At 44.7% G+C, this 23,356-nt stretch overlaps 1 protein-coding gene across 1 annotated transcript in view; it reads left to right on the forward strand.

Annotated features, from left to right (window-relative positions):
• The window catches only part of SYN2 (synapsin II), a 221,384-nt gene that overhangs the window by 191,842 nt on the left and 6,186 nt on the right, over positions 1-23,356 (forward strand). The window contains exons 6-11 of the mRNA XM_025885440.2: positions 369-431; positions 833-975; positions 4,721-4,795; positions 5,260-5,362; positions 6,720-6,869; positions 21,735-21,795. Of these exons, the coding sequence (XP_025741225.1) occupies positions 369-431; positions 833-975; positions 4,721-4,795; positions 5,260-5,362; positions 6,720-6,869; positions 21,735-21,795 (595 nt within the window). The remainder of the gene's footprint in view (positions 1-368; positions 432-832; positions 976-4,720; positions 4,796-5,259; positions 5,363-6,719; positions 6,870-21,734; positions 21,796-23,356) is intronic.

Consider the following 23,356-nt stretch of genomic DNA (forward strand, 5'->3'; position numbering starts at 1 on the left):
TTTCTTTCTTTTCTTTCTTTTCTTTCTTTCTTTTCTTTTCTTTCTTTCTTTTTTTTCTTTTTCTCTGGCTAAGGACTGGTCCTGCCCAGGGTTTGTATAATACAGAGAAGGTTGAAGCAATGAATTTTAAAGATGTAGAGAGTACTGAGTGGCAGAGCAGTGTTCTTACAGTCCTACTACTAGTATGCTGTGACCTTAGGCAGTCACTGTCACTCTATGGGCCTCAGTTTTTTAATCTGTAAAGCAAGTAGGTTGGGCTAGTTCTTTAAAGGACCCTTCCAAGGGTGTTACCAAGAAAAATATTTGTAAGATTCCACAGAGAGTGAGGCACACTCTGACCAGTTCATTCCTTTCTCCTCTGCTTTCAGCTGACACTGCCCACATTCCCTGTGGTAGTGAAGATTGGCCATGCTCACTCAGGCATGGGCAAGGTAAGGCCATGGTAAGGGTTTGCTGTGCTTTGGGGTTGAGGCCAAGAAGGGTACTTTTTAGAGAGCCTGGTTATGAACTGTTCTGCCTCCTTTCCCCATGAAGTCTTTCCAAAGAGACGATTTGGCCCCTCTGAAGTCATGAGTGTTACCCAAACAGACTTCTTCCAACAAGCAAAGCACAGGCCACTTGCTTGGGCCCTTGGGCCCTTTGTAGCAAGTGTGGCTCCTGAGCTCTAGGAGGGGAAGCTAGAGAGAAAGGGTGTCCTAGGGAGATGTGGCATCCAGGTTTACATCTGGATGGGTAACATCTCGATGGGTTTAGAGGCTTAGAGCTCTTGTGACTCTCAGTGTATGTATTTGTATGTCTCCTTTTCACCCTCTCTGCCTTGCTCCAACATTAGGTCAAAGTGGAAAACCACTACGACTTCCAGGACATTGCTAGTGTGGTGGCCCTCACCCAGACATATGCCACAGCAGAGCCTTTTGTTGACGCCAAGTATGACATCCGGGTCCAGAAGATAGGCAACAACTACAAGGCTTATATGTAAGTGGGGCTGGGGTACCAGTAGATATTCTTCACTTTCTCCTCAGCCTAGTGGAAAATCTGAGCCTCCAGGTAGCAGCCGACTCTCAGTTTAACCTCATCTGGCCCAAAAGGCAGGGGCCAGAGAGAGGGTACTATTCAAGTCAGAGACTCCCAGCCTGAGTTCCTTTCAAGTCAGAGGAGGGCCCATGAACTAAGATGAGAGATAAAATTAATATTTATTTTCACTAGCCTCTAAGTGAAATTTGCCATCTCCTCAGTCATAAACCATGACAACAGACTACAGTAGTTGCAACAGCACATGTGACTTTGTTACTAAAGGTAATCACAGAGATTTTTTTATTCACACTGCAGTTATGACCGATATCTCTAAATACCAATTATTTTGATCACTACTCAAGAATCATGGTAGTTATTAGACCTGTCACTGCATTTGTACCTGTAAATACTTTTGTTATTTACAAAGAAATGTATTTTTTACTAAATCACAGATTTGTTTAATATTTTGATAACTATTTTGATAATTATTTCAAAAATTGTGTTTCTTTGATAGCTTATGTACTTTATTTTATACATGTACATATCTTATGTATTTTTATACATTGAAAGGAATCCATAGGCTTCACCAGGCTGCCGGAATTCAGAAAAGGTTAAGAAACTCCTAATGAAAATATATAGCCCTGAAAACACTCCAGAGCATTAAAAACCTAGTGGTTATGAGAATAGGTGACTTCTCCACATGACTGTGTCCATCTGCCAGAATGGAAAGTTAAAAGTTTCCTCCATTCAACTTTAGAGAAAGAAAAGATTTCAGGATGACCCAGTCTTCTATAATATACCTAAGAATGAAAATAGCTTACAATGCCAACTTTGGAAATATGAGCCTCTCACTTTTTAAAACCTATAGGGTAGTATTTCTTTTATAAACAAGAACATTCTAATATCTGAATTTGGTCTTGGCCGCTCGGCACTTGAGCAGACTTTAAGGCTGAGCAGCTTCTCTTTCTCTTGCCCATTCATTTCCATTGTTCTTCTGTCTCCCCCTTCAGTGTTTTTACTCCCCACCCCTAGAATTAGTTAGGACCCTGCCCCCCTCCCTTGTCATAACCCTGTACACCCCTCTAGTTTAGCCCGCTGCACAAACAGGAATTTCTGTCACCCTCCTCTGAGCTCCCTGGGCAGGAACAGTGAAATCATCTCTGCAGCTCCACCAGCTTGTGCAGCTGCAGGCACAGAGTAAGCACCCAATAAGTATTCAGGGAAGAGCCCTTGAACAGAACCAAAGCATAGAATCTGTTTTACTTTTTTCCTAGATTATTACTTTTTTAAACGTTTATAGTTTTTTATTTAAAGTCTTGCTGCTTCAAAAGGAATTTAAGATTGTTTTAAAATTGTGTACAATGTAAGACAAGGTAATTTAAAAGACCATTATAAAAAGCAGCTAAAAGGAGCAGAAAAATCAGTGTATGTAGGCACCTGGGAAAGCAAATTTCCTATCCTTTACTTTTAAAATCCCCTAAATAAAAATAAAAATAATCTAATAAAATAAAAAATAAAATCCCTTAAATAAACGCAAAATGTTTATGACAGTAGAGCAAGAGTGTCTTGATTCTTAAAAGGAGACCTCTCATTTTTAAAGGTTAGGATTTCTAAAAGCAATTTCAAAGAAGCATAAGAAAAGAGAATCCTCTAATACTGATGAAGGGTGGGCAACCAAAGAAGCTTTAGAAAACATTTACTTTCTTTTTAATTTGCAAGGGATAGTTATTTAGGGGAATATTCAGGTCCTATTGGCTCCTCTTCCCCAAGCTTTTAGCTATCCCCTTGCTTTCAGAAGGAATTGACCTGGTAATAGTCAAGATAAGGTATGAGAGTCTTCCCTACCCCCTTAGCTCTCACTCTGGAGATCCAAAGACAGCCTTATTTGGTAGACAGAGGGTGTTGTTCCTGCTCTACTCTCAGTAGGTAATAATGTGCATCCCTCTGTGGAGGTCAGGTGACCTATAAGCCCTGAGAGGTAGTTGAGCTATTACTGAGTGGCTTCTGGGTGCCCCTGATGCTCCCCCATGCACTAGTGGCCTATATGGATCTATGCCCTGCATCTCGTTGTTAGAGAAAGGTGTGAAGTGTGAAGGACATTATTATTACTCACTCAAAGTTTCCAAGAACCTATTATATACTATGGCCCTGTCCTGGGGTCCTGGAAGTGTGTGACTCTCTGTCTCTGCCCTTGAAGAGCCCAACCTAGTCACAGGGACACACGCATAAACCATCAGTGTTAGGGAGACAGTGTTATTTTTATTATGATCTATCTTTGTGTCTCTACTCAGATTTTGCAAGTCACTCATCTGTTAGTTGTTTGTTTCTGAACTAGGTAATGGGGTATAGGGGAAGTACAGCACAATGAGGGAAAGAAGAGTCTTGGGCTTTTTTTTATCTTATGTCTAATTTGACTGGATACACAACTTTGGGCAAGTCATTTAACCTTACTGAGTCTTAATCTCCTTGTCTGTAAAGTTGGGGCAAGGATGTCAGCCTGCTCACAACAGGAATTTGCACTGAGGCTCTGGTGAGGGGTTTGTGGAGGAAGAATCTTAGCAAGCAGTCAGTACTGTACAAGAGTGAGGGGTTGTTATTACATCAGTTGACTCACTAGTCCGCCTCAGGGCTCTGAAAACTAGCTGTCTGTCTAGGTTGCTCAGTGTCTGAGATCAGACCTCTGGGGAAGGTACTCCTGGGAACTGCTGAGTGGAGACTACTACATGCATCCAGTCTCCAAATGGTAGCAAGTGACAAGGACAGCACATGAATGGCTCTTTCAGCAGTGTGAACAGGGCTTTTCTGTCCGCTAGACCATCCTCTTCCTCTTGACTGTGTCTGAGTGAAGGCTTATAATTAAGAAGGCCTATTTTTGGTGTTTTACAATTCATTTAAAACTGTATCAATTGATCCTCATGACAACCCTGTGTTTACGCAGGGATAAGAGGCTCAGAGAGGTGAAGTGATTCACCCATGGTCACCCAGCCAGTCAAGAGCAAATCCAGAATCAGAAACTAGGTCATCCACCTCCTATTTAGTCTAAGGCTAGTTGACTCTAACACCTGCTCATGGATGGAGAGGGTGCAGAGGGCGCAGCAGAGAAGAGGTTGGTGACTTGATTCCATCAGCAGCATTTGATGGACAAGGCAACTTAAGCCTGAAAAAGTTAACTGACTTGTCCAGAGTCACATTGTTAATACTGTGGGCTCTCAGAAATTAACTGTTGAATGAACAAATAAATGAGCTAGTAAGGAAGCCATGGGGAGATATTCACGAGAATCCTGAGAGTGTTCCCAGGATCAATAGAATTCAGTTTGTATATACCAAGTCAGCCCAGATACTAAGTGGGTAGGCTGCAAATGGTTTAGACTTGTGAACTTAAGGTTTAGCTCAAATAACTAATGTAAAAAGTAGATATAGGACTGTAAGTGAGGTTCAGGAGAGCAAGTGCTCATCTGGTTGAAAAGATCAGGGAAGTGTCCATGGAGCCACAGCAGTCTGGGCCAGACTATAGAGAGAAGAAGGGCATTGAGGGTAGGGGTTGGCAGGGCAGCCAGGTTCTCAGCTCAGCAGACAGGTGCCTGGGCTACTTATGCAAGAAGCAGGTGGGGAAAGCAGCAGTTGGCTAAAATTCCGGAAAGTTTCATGCCCCCCTCTTGCTGGTGTGGCTCACTGCCTGTCCTATCCTGGTGGGACCTTGTTGCAGGAGGACGTCGATCTCAGGGAACTGGAAGACAAACACTGGCTCTGCAATGCTGGAGCAGATCGCCATGTCAGACAGGTGAGTAAGAGAAGAAGTCCACTCCCCAGCCCAACTTCCATAGTTGAAGAGGTGTAAGAAATGAACCCTGACCAAAGGAAGCCTCTAATCAGGACAGAACACAAAGGCCTAAGCAACCAGGTAACAAGATCAGGCAGGACTGGGTGATATGCTAAATTATGAAGATAAAGACTGGACATGATATAGAAGCTCCAAGAAAGGAGCAGTTACTCTGCCCTGGAATAGCCAAGGAAAGCCACCTAGATGGAGTATGTGAGACCTGCTTTGAGCCTGGAAACATGGGTGGAATCTGGAGAGCAAGTGAGAGAGCACTGTAGAGAAGGCAATATGCTTGATGGGGAGAGGGAGGGGAGGAGGCCAGGGGTGCGATGGTAGAGGTAGAGGTGCCAAGGAGATGATGAGTAGCAAGCAGGCTTGATATGAGCTAACACTCCAGCCTCAGAACACCTTCCCATCCCTTCCAGATACAAGCTGTGGGTGGACACCTGCTCTGAGATGTTTGGCGGCCTGGACATCTGTGCTGTCAAAGCTGTACATGGCAAAGATGGGAAAGACTACATTTTTGAGGTAAGTCTGGCCCAAGGAGTATCTCAGTAAGAGACAACCCCCAAGGCTGGAGGCCAGGCTCTTAGCTTGAGAACTATGTGGGCAGCCCAAACTACATTTAGGTTAGAGTCTCTTGGGCCAGGGGACGGTTCCCAGACAACACGACCAATGGATGTGCATAGCAAAATACCTCCACCAGTGGGGAGCTATTGTTTCCAATTAGCTAGACTGACCCATGCCATGGGTAAGAGATGCCAGATTTGGGTTCCTTGGGTCGTAGCCTAATGCTATTCCTCTGGGAATACTAGTGATTTACCATTTTGGGTCTCAGAAAGCTGGACTTGGGAATCATTTGGTTCAATCTGCTTATTTTGCAGATGAGAAAACTAAGGCCTAATGCCATGAGCATGTGCTCAAGGACATGGAGTGAATCAGTGTCTCAACCTGGGCTAGAGTTCAGGTCTCCTGGATGCAGGAGATTCTTCTTAGCAGCTCTCTGAGCCTTGGAGTTGCTTTACTCAGCCTGGTCCTCTAACACAACTTTGCTTACTTCCTTTCCCCATATTAAAGGGAAAGTCAGTAGCAGTATGAATCCTTCACACATGTTCCTGCCAATCTTCCCGGAAGCAGGAAAGGCTCCTTGCCAGGAGTTGGTGGTATTTGCAAAGGATTAGAGTCAGAAGCCCAAAGTGGGCTTCAGAATCTACTCCATATAAACTACTTGGCACATAGCGTTCTAATCATATCCCCCTCTCTCAGTGGGACTCAGATTTCTCATCCGTAAATGAGGGTTGGACTACAGCATCTATGATCCTGGTTAGGTGGACACTTTCTAAAGGAGGAAAACATTTACCTGGACTTTGAGGTACAGGAAGAATCAGAATGATGGTGAAAATGGAAGGCATCCCAGGTCATGAGCAAAAGCAGAAATCTAGTTGTTTAATGGGCAGACTATGTGTGGAGATAGAAACTGCATGGGTGAAAAGTCTCAGAGATGAAAACTGCCTACTCCTAACTAGAGAGTTAAGGGAATGACCTTCATGTATTCCTGCTTTCCCTGACTGCAAACCTCTAAGCCCTGGAGCTGGGCTCTCTCCTTGCGCTCCCCCTTTCCCCACTACCTTCAGCCATGGATCTTTCAGTCTTACTGAACCCTGGCCTGGGTGACGTCTGGGAGGAAAGATCCAAAGCAAAAGTTTGCTGGAGGGGAGACTAAGTTCCTATTTCTGCAAAGGAACATGCTTCCAGCTCCAGATAAGAACACCAGTTTCATCCCCAACCTATCTCTGATGCCTTAAGTCTTATTCATTCTGAAAGTCTATACCAAGCCTTTGATGTTTCCAGACCTTTTCCTAACCTGGGCTACATCCTCCACTAGGTCATGGACTGCAGTATGCCACTGATTGGTGAACACCAGGTGGAGGACAGACAACTCATCACTGAGCTAGTCATTAGCAAGATGAACCAGCTGCTGTCCAGGACCCCTGTCCTGTCCCCTCAGAGACCCTTAACCACCCAGCAGCCACAGGTAAGCAGCAGGAAGAGACACAGGGGAGCCAAGAACTATTCCCAAGCTCACTGCTGTAGACTGTGGTGGCTCCAGGATGGAGGAGCCTTCTCATTAGCAGTCTGCAGTATCAGCTATAGAACTGTCCAGAAATGGAGTACTGGATCTCTTCTCTCTGAACTTGAAGTCTCTGAGGAAACAGAGCCCATTTCCCTTGAGATACTCCCACTTTTATTTATTTATTTATTTATTTATTTATTTATTTATTTATTTAAAGATTTTTATTTATTTGAGAGAGAGAATGAGAGAGAGAGCACAAGAGGGGGGAGGGTCAGAGGGAGAGGCAGACTCCCCGCTGACCAGGGAGCCCGATGTGGGACTCGATCCCGGGACTCCAGGATCATGACCTGAGCCAAAGGCAGTCGGTTAACCAACTGAGCCACCCAGGCGCCCGAGATACTCCCACTTTCAAATGGGAGGTCTCTGAGGAAGGGCTGGGTCGGACCTCTCACCAGCTGTTCACTGTCTGTGAGGGGTCTGCCACATTTGTGGAGAAAGTGTTTATCAGAAATCTGCTGGTTATAGAGAAGAAAGGGTCAGGTCCCTCATTCTGGAAGAGAGTGATGAGGTAAAACTCAAATTAGAAATCTGCTTTCCTTCCTAAGGGAGAGGAGGCAGCTTTCTTCAGTTGACTATGGTGTGTGACTCATGGCCGATCACATCCACAACGGCGGTATCCCAGATGCAGGTCTGGTAGGAAATCCACTTTGAAGTTTCTGTGGCTCAGGCCCTGTGGCTCTAGAATGGGCCAAAGAAAGGCAGGGGTTGAGGGTCTTAAGTCCCATCTAGGAGATATCTCACTTTGCAAAAATGTTGCCCAACTTTCTTCCCACTGAACTTTTGCATAATGAAGTGGTAAAAGCTTGGGAGACTCCAAGAACTGGGTCCCGGTCTAGCCGTTCCCCGAAACAGCTGTGTGACTTTCAGAGGACGTTACTACCTTTTCTAGGGCTCAAGTTTTATCACTTGTACATAAAAATCTCTCAGAAATCTTTCTTTCAAAATCCTACTTCAAATAGTTAAGGAGATAGAATAGACTAGTGATTTCAGAGTGTGGGCTTTGAAAAGAGAACTACCCAAGTTTGAATCCTGGACCCTTCATTTATTGGCTTTGTGACCTTGGATAAAGTACTTATATGTGGCTCAGCAGAGACGACAATGGCACCCCTCTCCTGGGGTTATTATGAGAATTAAATGAAGAACCTAAAATATAACACATATATAGTATATCATAAATGCTCAAAAAAGGTTACCTGTTGTTATTAAGTAAGTAAGCAGCCTCAGGGCTTGGGTTCCCTACAGCTTCCAGCTTCGGCATCATCACTCCCTTTTCTAAAGATCAGTGCCTTCCTGGGATTATACTGCAACCTTGGAAGCCAAGTAATTGGATTCTGGAAATCCTTTAGTAAAGAAAGAAGAAAAGGGGTGGGGAGGGAAAAACTATGTAAACCAGCCCAGAAACAAATTACCCCCATTTGTCTTCTTATCATTTGAATGTTACAGAATCATAGCATAGGAGCACAGTTGATATTCATAATAACGGACCGGAACCATAAAGAAACAGTTATATTTAAGTCAGTATCCCACATGTTATTTAAGAAAGCTAGAAATATAATATGTAAGAACTATCTGTAGAAATGACTAAAATAGGGGTGCCTGGGTGGCTTAGTCATTTTAGTGTCTGACTCTTGATTTTGGCTCAGGTCATGATCCTGGGGTCTTGGGGAGTCTGCTTTAGGATTCTCTCCCTCCCTCTGCCCTCCCCCCACCCAAATCAATAAATAATCTTTTTTCTTTTCTTTTTTTTTAAGAAATGACTAAAATAAAACTGTGACAATTCTTTGAAAAAGAATTGAAAAAGAAAAAGTCAGTTCTTTTTCTGGATCTCAGTTTCTCTACCTATAATATGAGATAGATCTAAATACCTTTTGAGCTCTGAAAATTTCTTTGAGTAGAATACTTCCATCCTTGGGGTGCCCGGGTGGCTCAGTCGTTAGGCATCTGCCTTCGGCTCAGGTCATTGTCCCAGGGTCCTGGGATCGAGCCCCACATCGGGCTCCCTGCTCTGCAGGAAGCCTGCTTCTCCCTCTCCCACTCCCCCCTGCTTGTGTTCCCTCTCTGGCTATCTCTCTCTCTCTCTGTCAAATAAATAAATAAAATCTTAAAAAAAAAAAAAGAATACTTCCATCCTTACTCATGCTGGATAAATGGGAGCTTCTGGACCAGTAGACTTACTTTGGGCATCCAAGTTGAGAGTAGCCCCCTTCTGTGGGATGCTATCATACATAGCTCGTATGGGTGTTTTATACCTTCTGTAGCTGGCTCACATGTGTCAAACCTCTGGGCAAGTGCAAGAATCTGTTTCTGTACATCAGGAATGTTAGTCACCAGAGAATTACAGTAGAGTAATTAAGAGAACAAAGATTAATTGCTTGTAGAAATACAAGCCCATTATTTAAATGTTGTACTTAATGAGAGGTGATAAAAAAAGATTTTCCTGGTTAAAACAATATCAGACCTGTTGTTAGATTTTATTATTTTGTAAACTTAGGGATTAGCAGATTGTTGTTTGTCCCTGCCCTACAGGAAGAGTGACAGGTGGTCCTTTTCTTCCCTTTAACCCTGAGAAATACAGAGAACCTCTGGTTGCAGCTTAACTTATGATAGAGTAAGACAGCCTAATGCTACCCAGGTGAGATAAACAAAAATGGGTTGTTCTGGGATTCTGTGAGGATCCCTCAAGTACTTTTATAAAGAGAAGTGTGCAAAACTCTCTTGGCCTTCTACAGGGAAGTCATTCTGAACTAGAATGCAGAGGAGACCTGAGTTTAGCCTTGTCCTTGCCACTGACTTACCAAGTGACCTTGGGTAGGTATCTTCCTGTTTCCGTGCCTCAGCATCTTCATGTGTAAAATGAGGAACTGAACAAAAAAACTACTAAGATGTCTTCTAGCAATGAAATTTAGATTATACAAAAGTGATATCTGAAGCATGAAAGTTCAATAACAAAGAGAAATCACCAAAAAAACTTTCTACCCCACAGAAAGCATTAACTCTTCTTTGGTACAAGCCCCTTACTTTGCAAGCAATACATATTACAACTTAAATATTCTCAAGAAAAATCTAGAATGTATCAGAGTCAAGTCAAGAAACATATTAAGGAATGAGTTTTCCTAAATATAGGGACTCCTTCAAAAATCCCTTGTAGTAAAGCCAGACTGACTCAAGGATAAGCTTTTCTCTGCTCAGGATCATATTTAAAGCTACAACAGGATATTGTGGAAAGCACACTGTGGTGGGAGTCAGGATACTCAGGGGTTAGTCCTATTCTGTCATAACATTATGTGACCTTGGAACCCGAGGTCTATCTCTAGACCTCTGGTTCCTCACTTATAGAATTCAGTTGAATCAGATGATATTTAGATCCCTTTCGATTCTAAGGTCACATGAAACCTGGAGTCTGCCCAATTGCAAAGTCTGAGAGTACAGTTGTCTACAATATTGCCCTCACTCCTGACATGAACAGAAAGTTCAGAGAGTTCCCAAGAATTCTCTGAAGGACTCACATACTTTACTGCAAGCTGTTACACTCACAGGGGCATTATAGGAAAGGATACAGATAAAAAATAAACCAAAGGAAGATGCACAGGGCAGAGTCTGGGAGTGTTCCAAACACAAAGATTCCATTGTCCTAACCTCCCAGCGTCCATATGTAACAGTACACATGGTGCCAATCAGGGAAGCTCATCTGAGATTCATTGTTCACAGTTTCATTGGCTTCCATGTTGTAGGCATGCTTGATTGATTGACCACCTACTTGAAATTGATCTCTAGCATCCCCATCCATGAAAGTCAGGTTAATACCTTGTGGCCCCAGGGACCACTGTGAGTCATCTCATCAGCATGTATTATCAAATGCGGTCTGAGGGGCTTTCGCCACAAATAAAAAGACACTCCTATTACTTATGAAATTCCAAGAATTTAGACTTATCTCCCAGGAGTGGGGGGAAAGAGCCAGATTAATCTTTGGGCAAGGCCAAATTCTTTACTATATACATGATTAAATTAAGTTAGCAAATATCCCTCAAATATTTTTAGCTTTTTGTGCGCAAGGGCTTATTCAACTGTGTTTCCACTGACTAGCACAGGCCTAGCTCAACGTGTGCACTTAAAATTAGTTAATAGACTTAAGGCTACGGAGATAAATGAGATACAGTCCCTGTCGAAAATTGTTTATATTCTAAATTGAAATCATGACTGAATTCACAGAGGTCGTCACCATTTATCAGATGGTACCTTCTTGTATTCTCTGTCAGTTTCCTCCTGAACCTTGTGCCTTGACCCCAGGCCACCCTAAAGACAGAAAGTATACCAGAATCTGTCACATTTGGCGAAACGCTGCAACTTGGGCTTGAGGTCATGACTGTACTGGTCATATTTCTACCTCCCATTTCTCCCTGATGATAGCACATTTCCACTGGTTATGATTGAGGAGATATTTCAGTCATCCTGGCTCCAGGCCCGTGGAGCTGTCAGACCAGATTGCTTCCATATTCCCACTATTACATCTGCCAGTTTATCTGCATCTTTAGCCACATGAATCTCTTCTAAGGCCCACCCTCCACGGGTGATCTGGATCCCACCTCCTTTTTGCTCTCATGTTATCCCTCTCTTCTCTATCATCAATTTCTTCTTTTCTAGAAGATTATCACACCCACCCACACACATCTCCCATTTAGAAAAATAAAATAAAAGCCAATCCCACCATCCCACTGAAATTGCTCTTGTCAAAGTGACTCCATGTCACCTAGTTCTCATCTTCCCATCTTTTTATCTTGCATGATTTCTTAGTAACCTTGATGCAGTTGACCATGCTCCCTCTTTCTTGAAACACTTTCCTTCCAGTGATCCTGTTCCTGCCTGATTTTCATTCCACCTCATTGGTTTCTCCTTCTCAACTCCTTTGCTGGCCCCTCCACTTCGGCTAAATCTCTACATGTCAGTGCCTTAGAACTTGGTCTGTGTACTTTCCTTGGTGATCTCAGCTAACCCATATCTATCTCCTGCCCTGACCACTCCTTGAACTCCAGATTCATATTTCTAACTCTTGCTTGACATCTTTATTTGCATGTCTAAAGGCATCCTAAATATACCGTGGCCAAAGCAGAACTCTTTTTTTGCCTTAAATTTGTCCTCCCTTCAATTTTCGCCAAGCAATTCATGTAGGCCCCTACCTGCCTCTTTGCCTTCATACCATCCTAGCTGTTCCTCACTGGTAAGGGACTTTGTATGAGCTGTGTCCTCTGTCTGAAACGCTTTTCCCCTTGTTTTTGCATGGCGGGCTCCTTCATGACAGTATAACTGACGTTTCCTCAACAATCCAAAGTTACCACCTAATCACTGGCTATCACCCCTGCTTCTTTAACTTTCTGCATAGCACTTGCTATCAGCTAAAATTGTTCCTGTCTATTTATTTCTTTGGCTCTTCCAGGAGAATGTAAGCATCTGAAGAGTAGGGGTGTCTTCACTGCTGTATCTCTAGGGTCTGCAGAGTAGCTAACACCTAGTAGTCATTGAATATATCATGGGTATACTAAGGAGGGTGTAGTCAGTGGTCAGTAGGAGAGTTAAAAAACAATCTGTTAAAACTGTCTGCCTACTTTTTATTATGATCATATGATAGCAATTCTATGCAAGTGACAGTGATTAAAATACTCCTCCTACCCAGACAAACCACTCCCTTCTTTTCCCCTAGATATGGCATTGGAGTACATACTTGTTGAGTGAGTTCCCAGGTGGAGTAAGTGTCTTTAACAGCCCTCGCAGCAAATTAGAGTTGGTGTCAGGATCCTATGAGCGATTTTGGTAATGTGCAAATGGAAGGGATACAAACCAAGGGATATTACCTGGGTCCCAGCCAGAACTCTGCATGGTGCACTGAGCCTTTAGCTGCTGTCACTAAGTCACATTCCATTCCTCACAATTAAGCCCCTCTTGCTGGCCTCTTTCTTCTGTGGCTTTGGCAGCTCAGACTGAAAGAGCTTCTGGCCTGAGTCACAAGCCCTAAGAGCTATTTCTTGCCCCGTATTCTAGGTCAAGACCAGGACCAACAATGACTGGTTATTTATCTGCCTTTCTCTTTCTCCCTCTCTATCCTTGTCTGCAGCTCCACCCTTAAAGCTTTCATTTCTTTGACTCTAGAAGAGCCCCTAAAGGAGGCTGAGGGGGAGATTAATAGAGGGCACACCTTGCCTTGTTGTCAGCCAGCCCCTTAGCCTGAGATGGATTAATTATAGAAAACAAAAAGCAAAGTCATTGGAGTGGGCCCAGGCTAGCTGCTTGCCCAGTTCAAAGGGGTAGGGGTGGGGGTGTAAGAGGCACTGGCTATGTTGCTAAAAGTAGGGAGGTGAGTGGCAAAGCCTTATCTGGCTAATGACAACTTGGTCTCAGCCTAGCTGGACTGCCAGCTTTGGAGCTGCCTAAGAGTTGGCCAGGGCAAGTGACTCCATCAGCTCTGAAGTGCTTCAGGGAGACTGTTCTCAAGGTGGCAGTGACACCTGGTGGCCAGTGATGGCCAAAGCCTCCAGGCTATATACCTCTGAAACCTCCCCATAGGCTCTGCTCTCCTGTCACCCACACACATCCTGGGGTCTGTCTTCTGGGATCTGAGCTGGGCCTTATAACCCAGGGCTCTAGAGAGGTGTATGCTGCTCCTGAGACTCTTGGGAATCAGGGAGAAATCTTAGGGTGGACAAAGCTTTCAAGTCATGCCAGTAGGGGTGGCATCCTGGTGCTCTCCTTCGTGTGGCTAATCTTTTTTCATTTCCCATTACACTGCTTCCACTTTTGTTATTTTCCTGTAAAGTCTTCCAGAGTCAAAGAACTGAATTGTTAATGCAGAGATTTCAGACACCAGAGAACTTTCTATTTGGCTTGTGGGTTATATCCATGAAGAGTGATTCTAAGACAGCCTTTGGAAGCATTAGTACACATGTGGTGTCCAGGAGGAAGATGAGCCTCTTCGCCTACCTTGAGCAGGTCAGACCACGCCTGCAATATTGTTTCCAGTCTGAGGGTCACAGTATAACAAGGACAAGTTCTAACTCTAACTGGAATGTGCTCCCAGGAAAGAACCAGGAGGTTGAGGCATTTGGCAAATCTTTGAGTAAAAGTTAAAGGAGCTCCAGTTGAATAGCAATAGTCTCAAGAAGCCCATGGCTTAGTACCTTCAGCTCTCTGGTAGCTGTCATGCGAGAGGACTTGTGCCAAAAGGCAAACCTGCTAGAAGACAGGAGTAAACTCTCTAACACTAGGAGAGGAAATGGCTCCTCTGAGAAGTGGTGTGTGGCTGGGACATCATCGCTGATACTAATTCAGGGGCAAGATGAGCCACTTGTCAGGGATATGGTAAAAGGATGGGCTGGGGGCTAGGGATGTTCGAGTAGGTAGCTTAAAATCTCCTTCCAGATCTAAGATGCCGTGTGCTAGCCACAGACCTGGAAAGGGCAGTAATGAGACTTCAGAATTGAAGAACTGAGGTCCATAAACCTGTAGCCTCTGGCCTCTGGTGGGACATTCTGCCACTTTTTACTGGTTTTCTGGGCTAAAGAGATACTCAAAAATATTTCCAGACAGGTCTTTCCAGCTACAGAGGCTTGAAAAGACGAAGTCTCTTGAGTACAGGACACCAAGACTGAGAAGGGGTTTCATTGGGGTCTAAAGTGCCATGCAGTTAGGGAAGAGACACAGCTCAGATCCCAAACATGGGACTAAGAAGGACTTACATAGCTTAGAAGAAGTAAATTTAGGACAAATGAAAGGCCTTCCTGCTTCCCACAGCAGAACTGGCTTTAGGGAATTTGTTCCCCAGTGAGTGTAAGCTGAAAATGTGAGGAGATTTGAGGCAGGTTCAGATAAAGTCACTAGTGACCAGATCCCTTAGCAGACTATTAAGGGAAACTGACTATTTTGGGGATGTCTTAACTTTTAAGGGACATCTTTAATCACTTGAAGCTGACATTCTGACCTTGGGTGACCTGGCCCTTAGTGCCCCCATAGGTCTCATGGACTGCCCCCATGGGACACTTCTTATGTCCTTAGGAAATCACTAATTATGGGAGGGCCCCAATCCAGGAGATGAGCTCTGCCCTCAGTGTAGCAATTTCCCTCATGAAAGGAGAAGGAGGAGCTCATCCTTGGGAACCTTTCATAACCTTTCAGAGGAAGAAAGGTGGGCACTGGTAACTGCTGGAGTGATCTCAGAAAAATCCCAAGGTGCCAGAAAACATGCTGTCCCCTTTGCTCTGACTGAACCTACAACCTCCTGACCACATTCCTTCCTGCTGCCTCATTCCCCCTGGGGTCCTAGACCGGGGGAGTGGAGCCTGGGGGAGCTGATCAGAATAGCTCTGTGGCGTGTCCGGCGAGGAGCTTGGCCTGGCCTCTTTCCTGGGGCCAGACCCTGAGACCCTTTCCCAATTTCCTGTCTCAGATATGCTGAGTAAGCACAGGCCTTCCTCCTTAGTGGGGGCAGCTGGACTCAGGCCAACAACTCTCAAAAGTTGAGTCACTCAGTGTCTTTCCTTCCTCAGCTTTCCATCCTGCTGGGACCTCAGATAGGAGCTCCTGTCTCCCAGCTTGTCTGCTGAAAGCCACAGGATAGCAAATTAAACGTGCCTTTGACAAAACCCCATAAACCCTCATCCATGGGCTTGGTTTCTCTCCTAGACAAGTGATTTCCTGTCCATCCACCCCAAGAGCTAATATTTATTGTTCTGAAATGACTCTTCCGCATCTTCAAGAACCTCATTGGAACAAGTCAGTGATATACAGAGGGCATGGTATAACCTAGCTCAGAATCCCCTACATACTGAGCTGCTATCCACCAGGTGACAGGAAGCCACCCAACAATACTTTCTCCATCAACGCATTACAGTCTTCGTTAGAGCTGCATTCCTTTGGATTGATATTTATTATTATCTAAATTATAGTAATGATGCTCACTTATATCATTGCTTTGCCTAGCACTGTACAGTTTACAAAGCACAGACATTACTTTGAGTCTCACCACCCTTATGTGAGATGGTTTGGGCTGCTATCTATCTCCATTTCATACATCAGCAAAGAGAATACAAATGACTTGTCCAAAGTCATACAGTTTATAAGCAGGAGAGCTGAACCTTCTGGTCCCCAGTTTAGGGAGTGGTCTACAATGCTTTGCTCCATGCCTTTTTCATGAAGGTAAAAATGGAGAGAGCTGGGCCTTTGTGACCTTGTGTAAGGGAAACCCTTGCTTTCTTTCTCCTGATAACCAGGTGCTAAACATGTCAACATAGAAGAGTTTCAGATCTACACCTGCCTTTCCTGCCTCCCTGACTTCTCAGATTGCTAAAACAGTGGGTTCAGCAAAGTGGGATACCATCCCAACCGACTTTGATGGAAAGCAGTAGCACCCTCTACTTGCCAAGCCCCTAAAAGCCTGTGCCTGCAGACACCTCTTCTCAGGCTCAATAGCCCTGGGGTCTTGCTGGGCTCAAGATTCTGCAGCTAAGAAGGGCTTGTATCCTATCTCAGACAGCTAAAGAACTGAAAAATGCATGAAAGAATTAATGGAAACCCAGAACCAGAGAGTCTGAAGAAGTCATCTGCCTGCAACTTCGCGACCTCCTCCATAGCATCTCTGACCAGAGTTTGTCCTGGCCCTGCTTAAATACCTCTAAGGCCAGGAGGCCAGAGGGCTCACTACTACCAAGTCAGTCCTTGACCTTGATCAGATTTACATTTGACTGACTTTGATCTTCTGCTCACTTAATCCTCCCAATTGGTCTGCTTGAGGAACTGAAACTCATAAATTAAGTAACTTTCCCGAAGTCACATGAGGAAAGATGTCATTTCCATCCTTCTCACCATCCTATCTGCTCCAGATACCCACTTTTTCCCCATGTACCTATTTTTTAATTCCACTGGTGTCCCCCTTAAAGAAACACCCAGAACTAGTTCCAGTGCTCTCTTGTGAGGCTTATCAGCTGAAACAGCAAAAAACCAGTGCCCTCCCCGCCTTGAGACACTGAAGCCCCTCTCACTGTATCAAATTTTTGGCAGCAGTATTATAAATGGAGACCCTCTGAGGTCATTGTCATTCTATAAAGCTGCAGTTGTTGTTTTTCCCCCCCTTATGCTGCTGTAAAGGCCACTTATTCCCTTTTTTTTGAGTGCAGCTGAGCACAAGCATTGGACTACATATTTCTTACCTGTTTGAGTCAACTCAGCTTCCTGAGGGAAACTGCAGCTCAGTCTTGGCCATGGGCTCCTGCTGCAAGCTGGCTACAGGCCAGACTTTGGCAGTGACGCCAGAGTGGCCAGACTTCTGTGGAATTCAGCATCTCAGGCGGTTCTTGGTGACTGGAGACAGATCCCATGGCGGCCAAACCCCACGGGAATAGCCCTAAGCCTCAACAGATGGATGGCTTGTGGGTGGAGCTAGAGAGTCTCAGCCTAGCAACGGACAGTCCTAGGGGACTCTTCCCCTACCCCTCAGAGTCCCTGGGAAGTCTTCAGTCCACAACCTCTGTGGAGCCAGGAAAGGGTGAAGCTCCCTAGGCGCCAGACAAGGGTGGCCAAGGCATATTCCCAGGCTCCAGCTCAAAGGACTGCCTCTGGGAGCTCTTCCTCTGAAGCTTTTGGAAGGGAACTTCTGGGCTCAGTTCATCTATGTCTTATTTATATATTTCTGAGGCTGAGGAGATCCAGGGCCAGCCCTCATTTGTATGATTACCCCTGTCAGCTCATCCAATGAGTATCTGGAGTTCTACCATTCGAGCTTAATCTATGGGATTTCAAAGGGTCTCCCCCTCGCCCCAACCCCGGAATCATAAGTTGTCAGGATAGAAGGAACCATAGTGTTCACCTAATCTATCTCATATTTAGTGAAGGAATATTCTCTACAATATCTTTGTCCTAATTCTCTAGCCTCTGCATGAACATACCCACCTCCCAAGATAGCCTCTTCCACTGATTTTACTATAGAAAGTTCTTCCCATAACTAAAATTCTACCTTTCTGGAGTTTTGCCCATTGGCCCTGGTTCTGCTCTCTTGTTATATGGTCTTCCATAACCCTATCTAAAAATAACAATTCTCTTGGAGGAGAACATCTTAAGCTGTTCCTGACCAATGTCTGAGGTGATTGGCAGCCATCAATGGTATGGGGTGAGGCCCCAGGAAAGGAGACTGGCAAGAGCCAGTCTAATGACTCCACAAACTATATGAGCTTTACTGTCTTTCATCTGAGTATCCTTCTCAGGCAATGAGAAACCATAACACTGATAGCTTGTCAGGGAGACCAGAGGAGGCTTTACTATCACAACTAAATAAAGTTCTCTGAAGCCTAGGAATAGAGCATTGCAGGGGATATTCCATCATGGGAGTAAGACTTGGGTAATGACAGAGTTTCAGAGGAAATTCCTCATCAATATCACCATCATCTGTTGCATTTTACTTAGCACCTACTGGGGCCAGATGCTTATAGATACCTAGATAGATGAATAGATAGATAATAGATAGATAGATGATAGATAGATAGATAGATAGATAGATAGATAGATAGATAGATAATCTCACTTAACATCACAGAAACCTTGTGAAAAGAGGTGGGTCCAGAGGGGTGAAATAACTTGCCCAAGTTCACAAAGCTGGTAAATGGCAGATCTGGATTGAATCCAAGGTCTTTGCAGCCCAAAGGCCCAAATTCCTCAGTCACTCTTCTGCCCAATCTTAAAGACTTGCTGCTGGACACCTAGGCAGTAGTGTATGTGTATGTGTGTTGGGGGTGAGGTTGATGTCCAGGCCCAGTCTTAGCATGTCAGAAGCCCAGGTAGAAAGGCCACCCTGTTACCTGTGCAGCCATTATCAAACACTATATTCTGGCCCCAGACTTCACTAGTTGGCAGCCAGGTCAAGAGAAAGAAGAGATCACAGTGGGAAAGAACTCTTGGACCTAAAGTGCCCCTGGGTTAGGCAGTCTTGATGGAAGCAATTTCTGCTTCTTTGAGGCTTGTTTTAACTTTACCTTCTGCATCTGATATACAGGCACATATAGGAGGTCTCAAATTTAATTCCCTAACCTGAGCATTTTCAGAGCTGCTCCCTGGAGTTGATACCAAATACAATATGGTATCATATTACACATACAAAACTTCTATGATTGAACATTTCTCTCCTAAAGACTTATGCTCTAGTCCTTTTTGGATTTTCACCATTATTGTACTTCATATTCATTTATTTAACAAACATTTATTAAGGACCTCTTATATACTGAGCCCTGTGCTTGATGGTGTTGGTAAAATGTCGATAGTCTTGAATTTTCCAAAATATTCCTAATTCCAACTGTTTTAACTTTTTAAATAAATAGTTCCTGTACAGGCCATATATCCCCATTTTTCTTTGAGAACAAGGGGCATTGCATTTGTCAGGAATTAGGGGAAGATGAAGACACGTAGTCTGTGCCCTGAAGGATCTGTCAGTCTTGTTGGGAGCATCATCCCAGTCTTTAGGATCATAACACAGCACTATGAAGACCCTCTTCAGTAGTATGAATCTTCTAAGTGCTGTTTCAGGATTTCAGAGAAGAGATCACAGTCAAAAGGGGCAGTCAGAAGGGAATATTTCATGGATGAGGTAGAAAGTGACTTAGACATCCAGGATGTATTGGATGGGATTGGTAAAACAGGTGGAAAGGTATTCCTGGAGGGTAACATGGTGTAGCCTAGCCTAGAGAATAAAGAGTGAGGGGTTGTGCCTGGAGGGAGCAGGTGTGTTTAGGACATGAGGGAGAGAGAAGGCTAGGAAGGTCCTTTCCAACCATGCTGAAGCAAGTTTTAGATGTCAGCCTGAGGGATATGGTTGTCATCCTGTTGGCAATGGGAAGAAAATGTGAGCATCAGGTTGCCTAGCCTCACAGCCCATCTGCATCAGCCTCTACCGTGTAACCCTGGGCAAATTACCTGACTTAGTTAGGCCTCAGTTTCTTTGTCTAAAGATTAGGGGTGTTGATAATAATAGCATCTACCTTATAGAGGTCCTTTGAGGTTTGCGATACTTTATCAAAATGTCCATCATGTTACCTGTCACATATGCATGTGTTAGCTATACATTATTAGAGCAGTCAAGTGACACAATTTGGGAAGGAGTGTAGGAGGACACTAGGTAGGCACAGAGGGATAGATTGGAGAGAGAGGAGACTAAAGCATGAGGAGACTATTCTGGTAGTAGTAGTAGTAGTAGTAGTAGTAGTAGTAGTAGTAGTAGTAATCTAGTAGTCTAAGCAAGATATAGTACAGGCTTGACCAGCAATGGTCGGGAGAAGGTGGTGAATCTTAGATGTTGAGAGGGAAAAACTGATGGGTCTTGCTGCTGACTGGATGGTGTGATCTCTAGCTGGTGTGTTGAGTGTGGGTATTTCAGTGTCAGAGCTCAGACCAAGCACCGTAACATTGCTTGGAAGAAGGAGAGGGGAAGTATTGGTGTGCTTGCTGTGATCTGTGAGAGGGTGGGGATTGTAGATAGAACAGCACCCTCTGATGTGGTGTCACGAAGGACATTTCAAAGGTCCCCTGCCTCCTACCGCCCTAATTCCTTTTAGTAGGATAGGTTTAGGCAATGTTGTTAAAGACCATGACACTGGAGAGGGTAACACTTCAACTGTCCTTGAGTGGGGCTGAGGCCTTGGTAGGCAGGAGAGGAGAGGAGACTGATGGTGAGAATGGAAGGGCCGTAGGAAATGGGGAAGAGGAGAAACAGTTTTCATGTGGGAGTAGGGCTTAGGGGCACGTCACGAGGGAGAGAAGCACTGAAAAAGGAAGTGGGAGAATGCTAAAGACATGCTCAGCCCGTTTCACAGCCTTGCCCCTGCAACTCCCTCTGTGACATCACCACTGGCACGCTTGGCAACTCGTAGGCTTTATAGAGCATTTCCCTTGTACTGAATTTAAGCTCCAAATGCTCACTGCCTTTAATTCCAATGTTAGACAAACTGAAGTCACATGCATCTTCGATCCTGTCAGGCCATAATCAGAATTACAGCTGGGAGGAGAGGAAGCATGGGAGTGGAGCCATGTTGTTGAATAAAATGTAATTATGCTATTTGAGAAGAAAAAACAGCTTGGCCTTGAGTACTTTTACAAGCATTAACATCTTACTCTTTCCCTCTGGGTAAGGGGGGTTTGGGGGAAACAGATGACTGCCCCCTCCTTCAAGTCCTTCTCTGTGGGAGTTCTGGCATAGCCCAAAGTGTGGATCTGACTCCAGAGCCAGCTAGAGCTGATCCAACCCCAGAGTTAACTCTGCAAGAGAAGTGAGGCAAGTCTAGGCTCATCACCTGGTCCAGCCCCTGCTCTCGGGGCCCCTGGAGTCCCCTAAAGCCCAACCCACTCTCTGGAGTTTGGTGTTGATCCTCCCTTTCCTTCAGGAGGCCAGGCCTGTGAGTACAACGAGGAACTGGACAGCAGGTAGCCACCAGAGAAGAAACCAGGTGCTGTTAGAAGACTCAAAGCTTCTAGACAAAATAAGTCTAAGAGGGAGGGAAATGAAAAGGGGGGTTGGGGATCACAGACACTGCCTATCAGTGTGGGACTAAGCCCCAGACTGCCTAGACCTGTGCCCCAGCAACACCCCAGAGGTTGAGAACCCCTTTGAGGTGTTTCTGGAACAGCAGAAGCCTCTAGGCCAGATCCCATGGTCCCCATCAGATCCCACTGCACTCATGCCACAGGGTTTCTCTTTGGAATCTGTTCGGAGTTTTGTTTTTATCTCTTCTGCATTTTGTCTTCCAGAGTGGAACACTTAAGGATCCGGACTCGAGCAAGACCCCACCTCAGCGGCCAGCCCCCCAAGGTTGTTTACAGTATATTCTCGACTGTAATGGCATTGCAGTAGGGCCAAAACAAGTCCAAGCTTCTTAAAGTGATTGGTAGTTCATTTTTCAAAGCAGAAATTTTAAGCCAAAAACAAACAAGGGAAGAAAGGAAAGCGGGGAGGGGAGCAACAGACCCTCCCATTGGTGCCGTTTCTGCGTTCTTTCAATGCTGACTGGACTGTGTTTTCCTATGCAGTGTCAGCTCCTCTGTCTGGTTGTTTACCTGTTCCTGTTCGTGCTTGTAATGCTCACTTAATGTTTCTCTGTATAACTTGTGTTTCCAGGGCTGTTTGTCAACAGTGTACAAAAGAATTGTGCCTCTCCCAAGTCCAGTGTGACTCTATCTTCTGGGTGGTTTGATAGTATTTTTTTAAAGCATTACATAATGTGGGGGGGGGGACTGGGGGGATGGACAGGGGAGAAACAAAGACCACAAAAATAAAACCCAACTCCTCTCCTTCTCCGCACCCCCCAGGCTCAGATTAAAGCGCCCCCCCACCCCCTGCTTACCTCCATGAGTGTGCTTGGGATCTTCAATGAATTGTGCTTTTTGCTTCCTTTCTGCATGACTAGGGTAAATAGATAAAAGTTTAAGAGATTTTCAAGGTCTAATTTCCATAGCTTCATCCGTTGAATCTGAAGGCATCCACCTTTTTCTCCATTTGCTAAAATTTGGTGCAGTTTGAGTTTATGTGAATAGGCTGGCTGTGCCTGTAGAGCTCTTGTGTTTTTAGTGATGACATGAAATATAAAGAACAAGCTATTTCCAGGAATGTGTTCTGTATTTTACATCCCAGTGTACCTTCTTTTTTATTATTAACTAATTAGCTATGAGATTAGACAAAAAAAACAAAATGGGGCCGCTGATGTGCAATATCAAAGTGAACTTGTGAGTATTTTCTGTGTGTTGATCTCAGTCCCCCTAAGTTGTTTCTTCTTTGCTGCTGTTTCTGAACTGGCCATATTATGCGCTTCTGTGGAACTGAGGCTGCTTTGTATTCCCCAAAGCCTGACCTATGTACAGAGATGATACTTAGCAACTGTGGACATAGGATGCAGGAAACTACTGAAAGTCTGAGAAGGAGTCCACCATTCTGCTCTTGGCCTCTCCCTAGGCAATCATGAGACCAAATCAGAAATGTCCCATTTCACAGATGGGGTACACTGCCTACAGAACTCTGAGGTGGACTCCTGCTTTCATTTTCAGCTGTAACAAGAGCCCTCCAGAGGCCAGAGAATGAGGAGTGTTATCTTTCCTGGGAAGAACTGTCTCTGATTTTAGCTCGTGTGTGTTTGGGGCAGAGGCTCCACAGCCATGGCTCTCGAAGAAACCTCACCAGTCTGTCCTCTTTGCTCTGACACACAGTTCCTGGGCAGTGATGAGGCAGTTAATTAAAGCAGGCCTCGGCTTCAGTGCCTCATCTTGCCATCTCCTAGCCAGGTTGGGATGGGCACTGAGTGGTCTCCTCTAGCACTGTGGTCTGTGGGAGTTCATGCCAGCAGTTTGCATTTTAAAGAAGTGCTTCTAGCTCTACTGTT

The sequence above is a fragment of the Callorhinus ursinus genome, unplaced genomic scaffold (genome assembly GCF_003265705.2).
Source record: "Callorhinus ursinus isolate GAN/ISIS: 27379988/994484 unplaced genomic scaffold, GSC_fseal_2.0 scaffold15, whole genome shotgun sequence".
NCBI classification, from domain to species: Eukaryota; Metazoa; Chordata; class Mammalia; order Carnivora; family Otariidae; genus Callorhinus; species Callorhinus ursinus.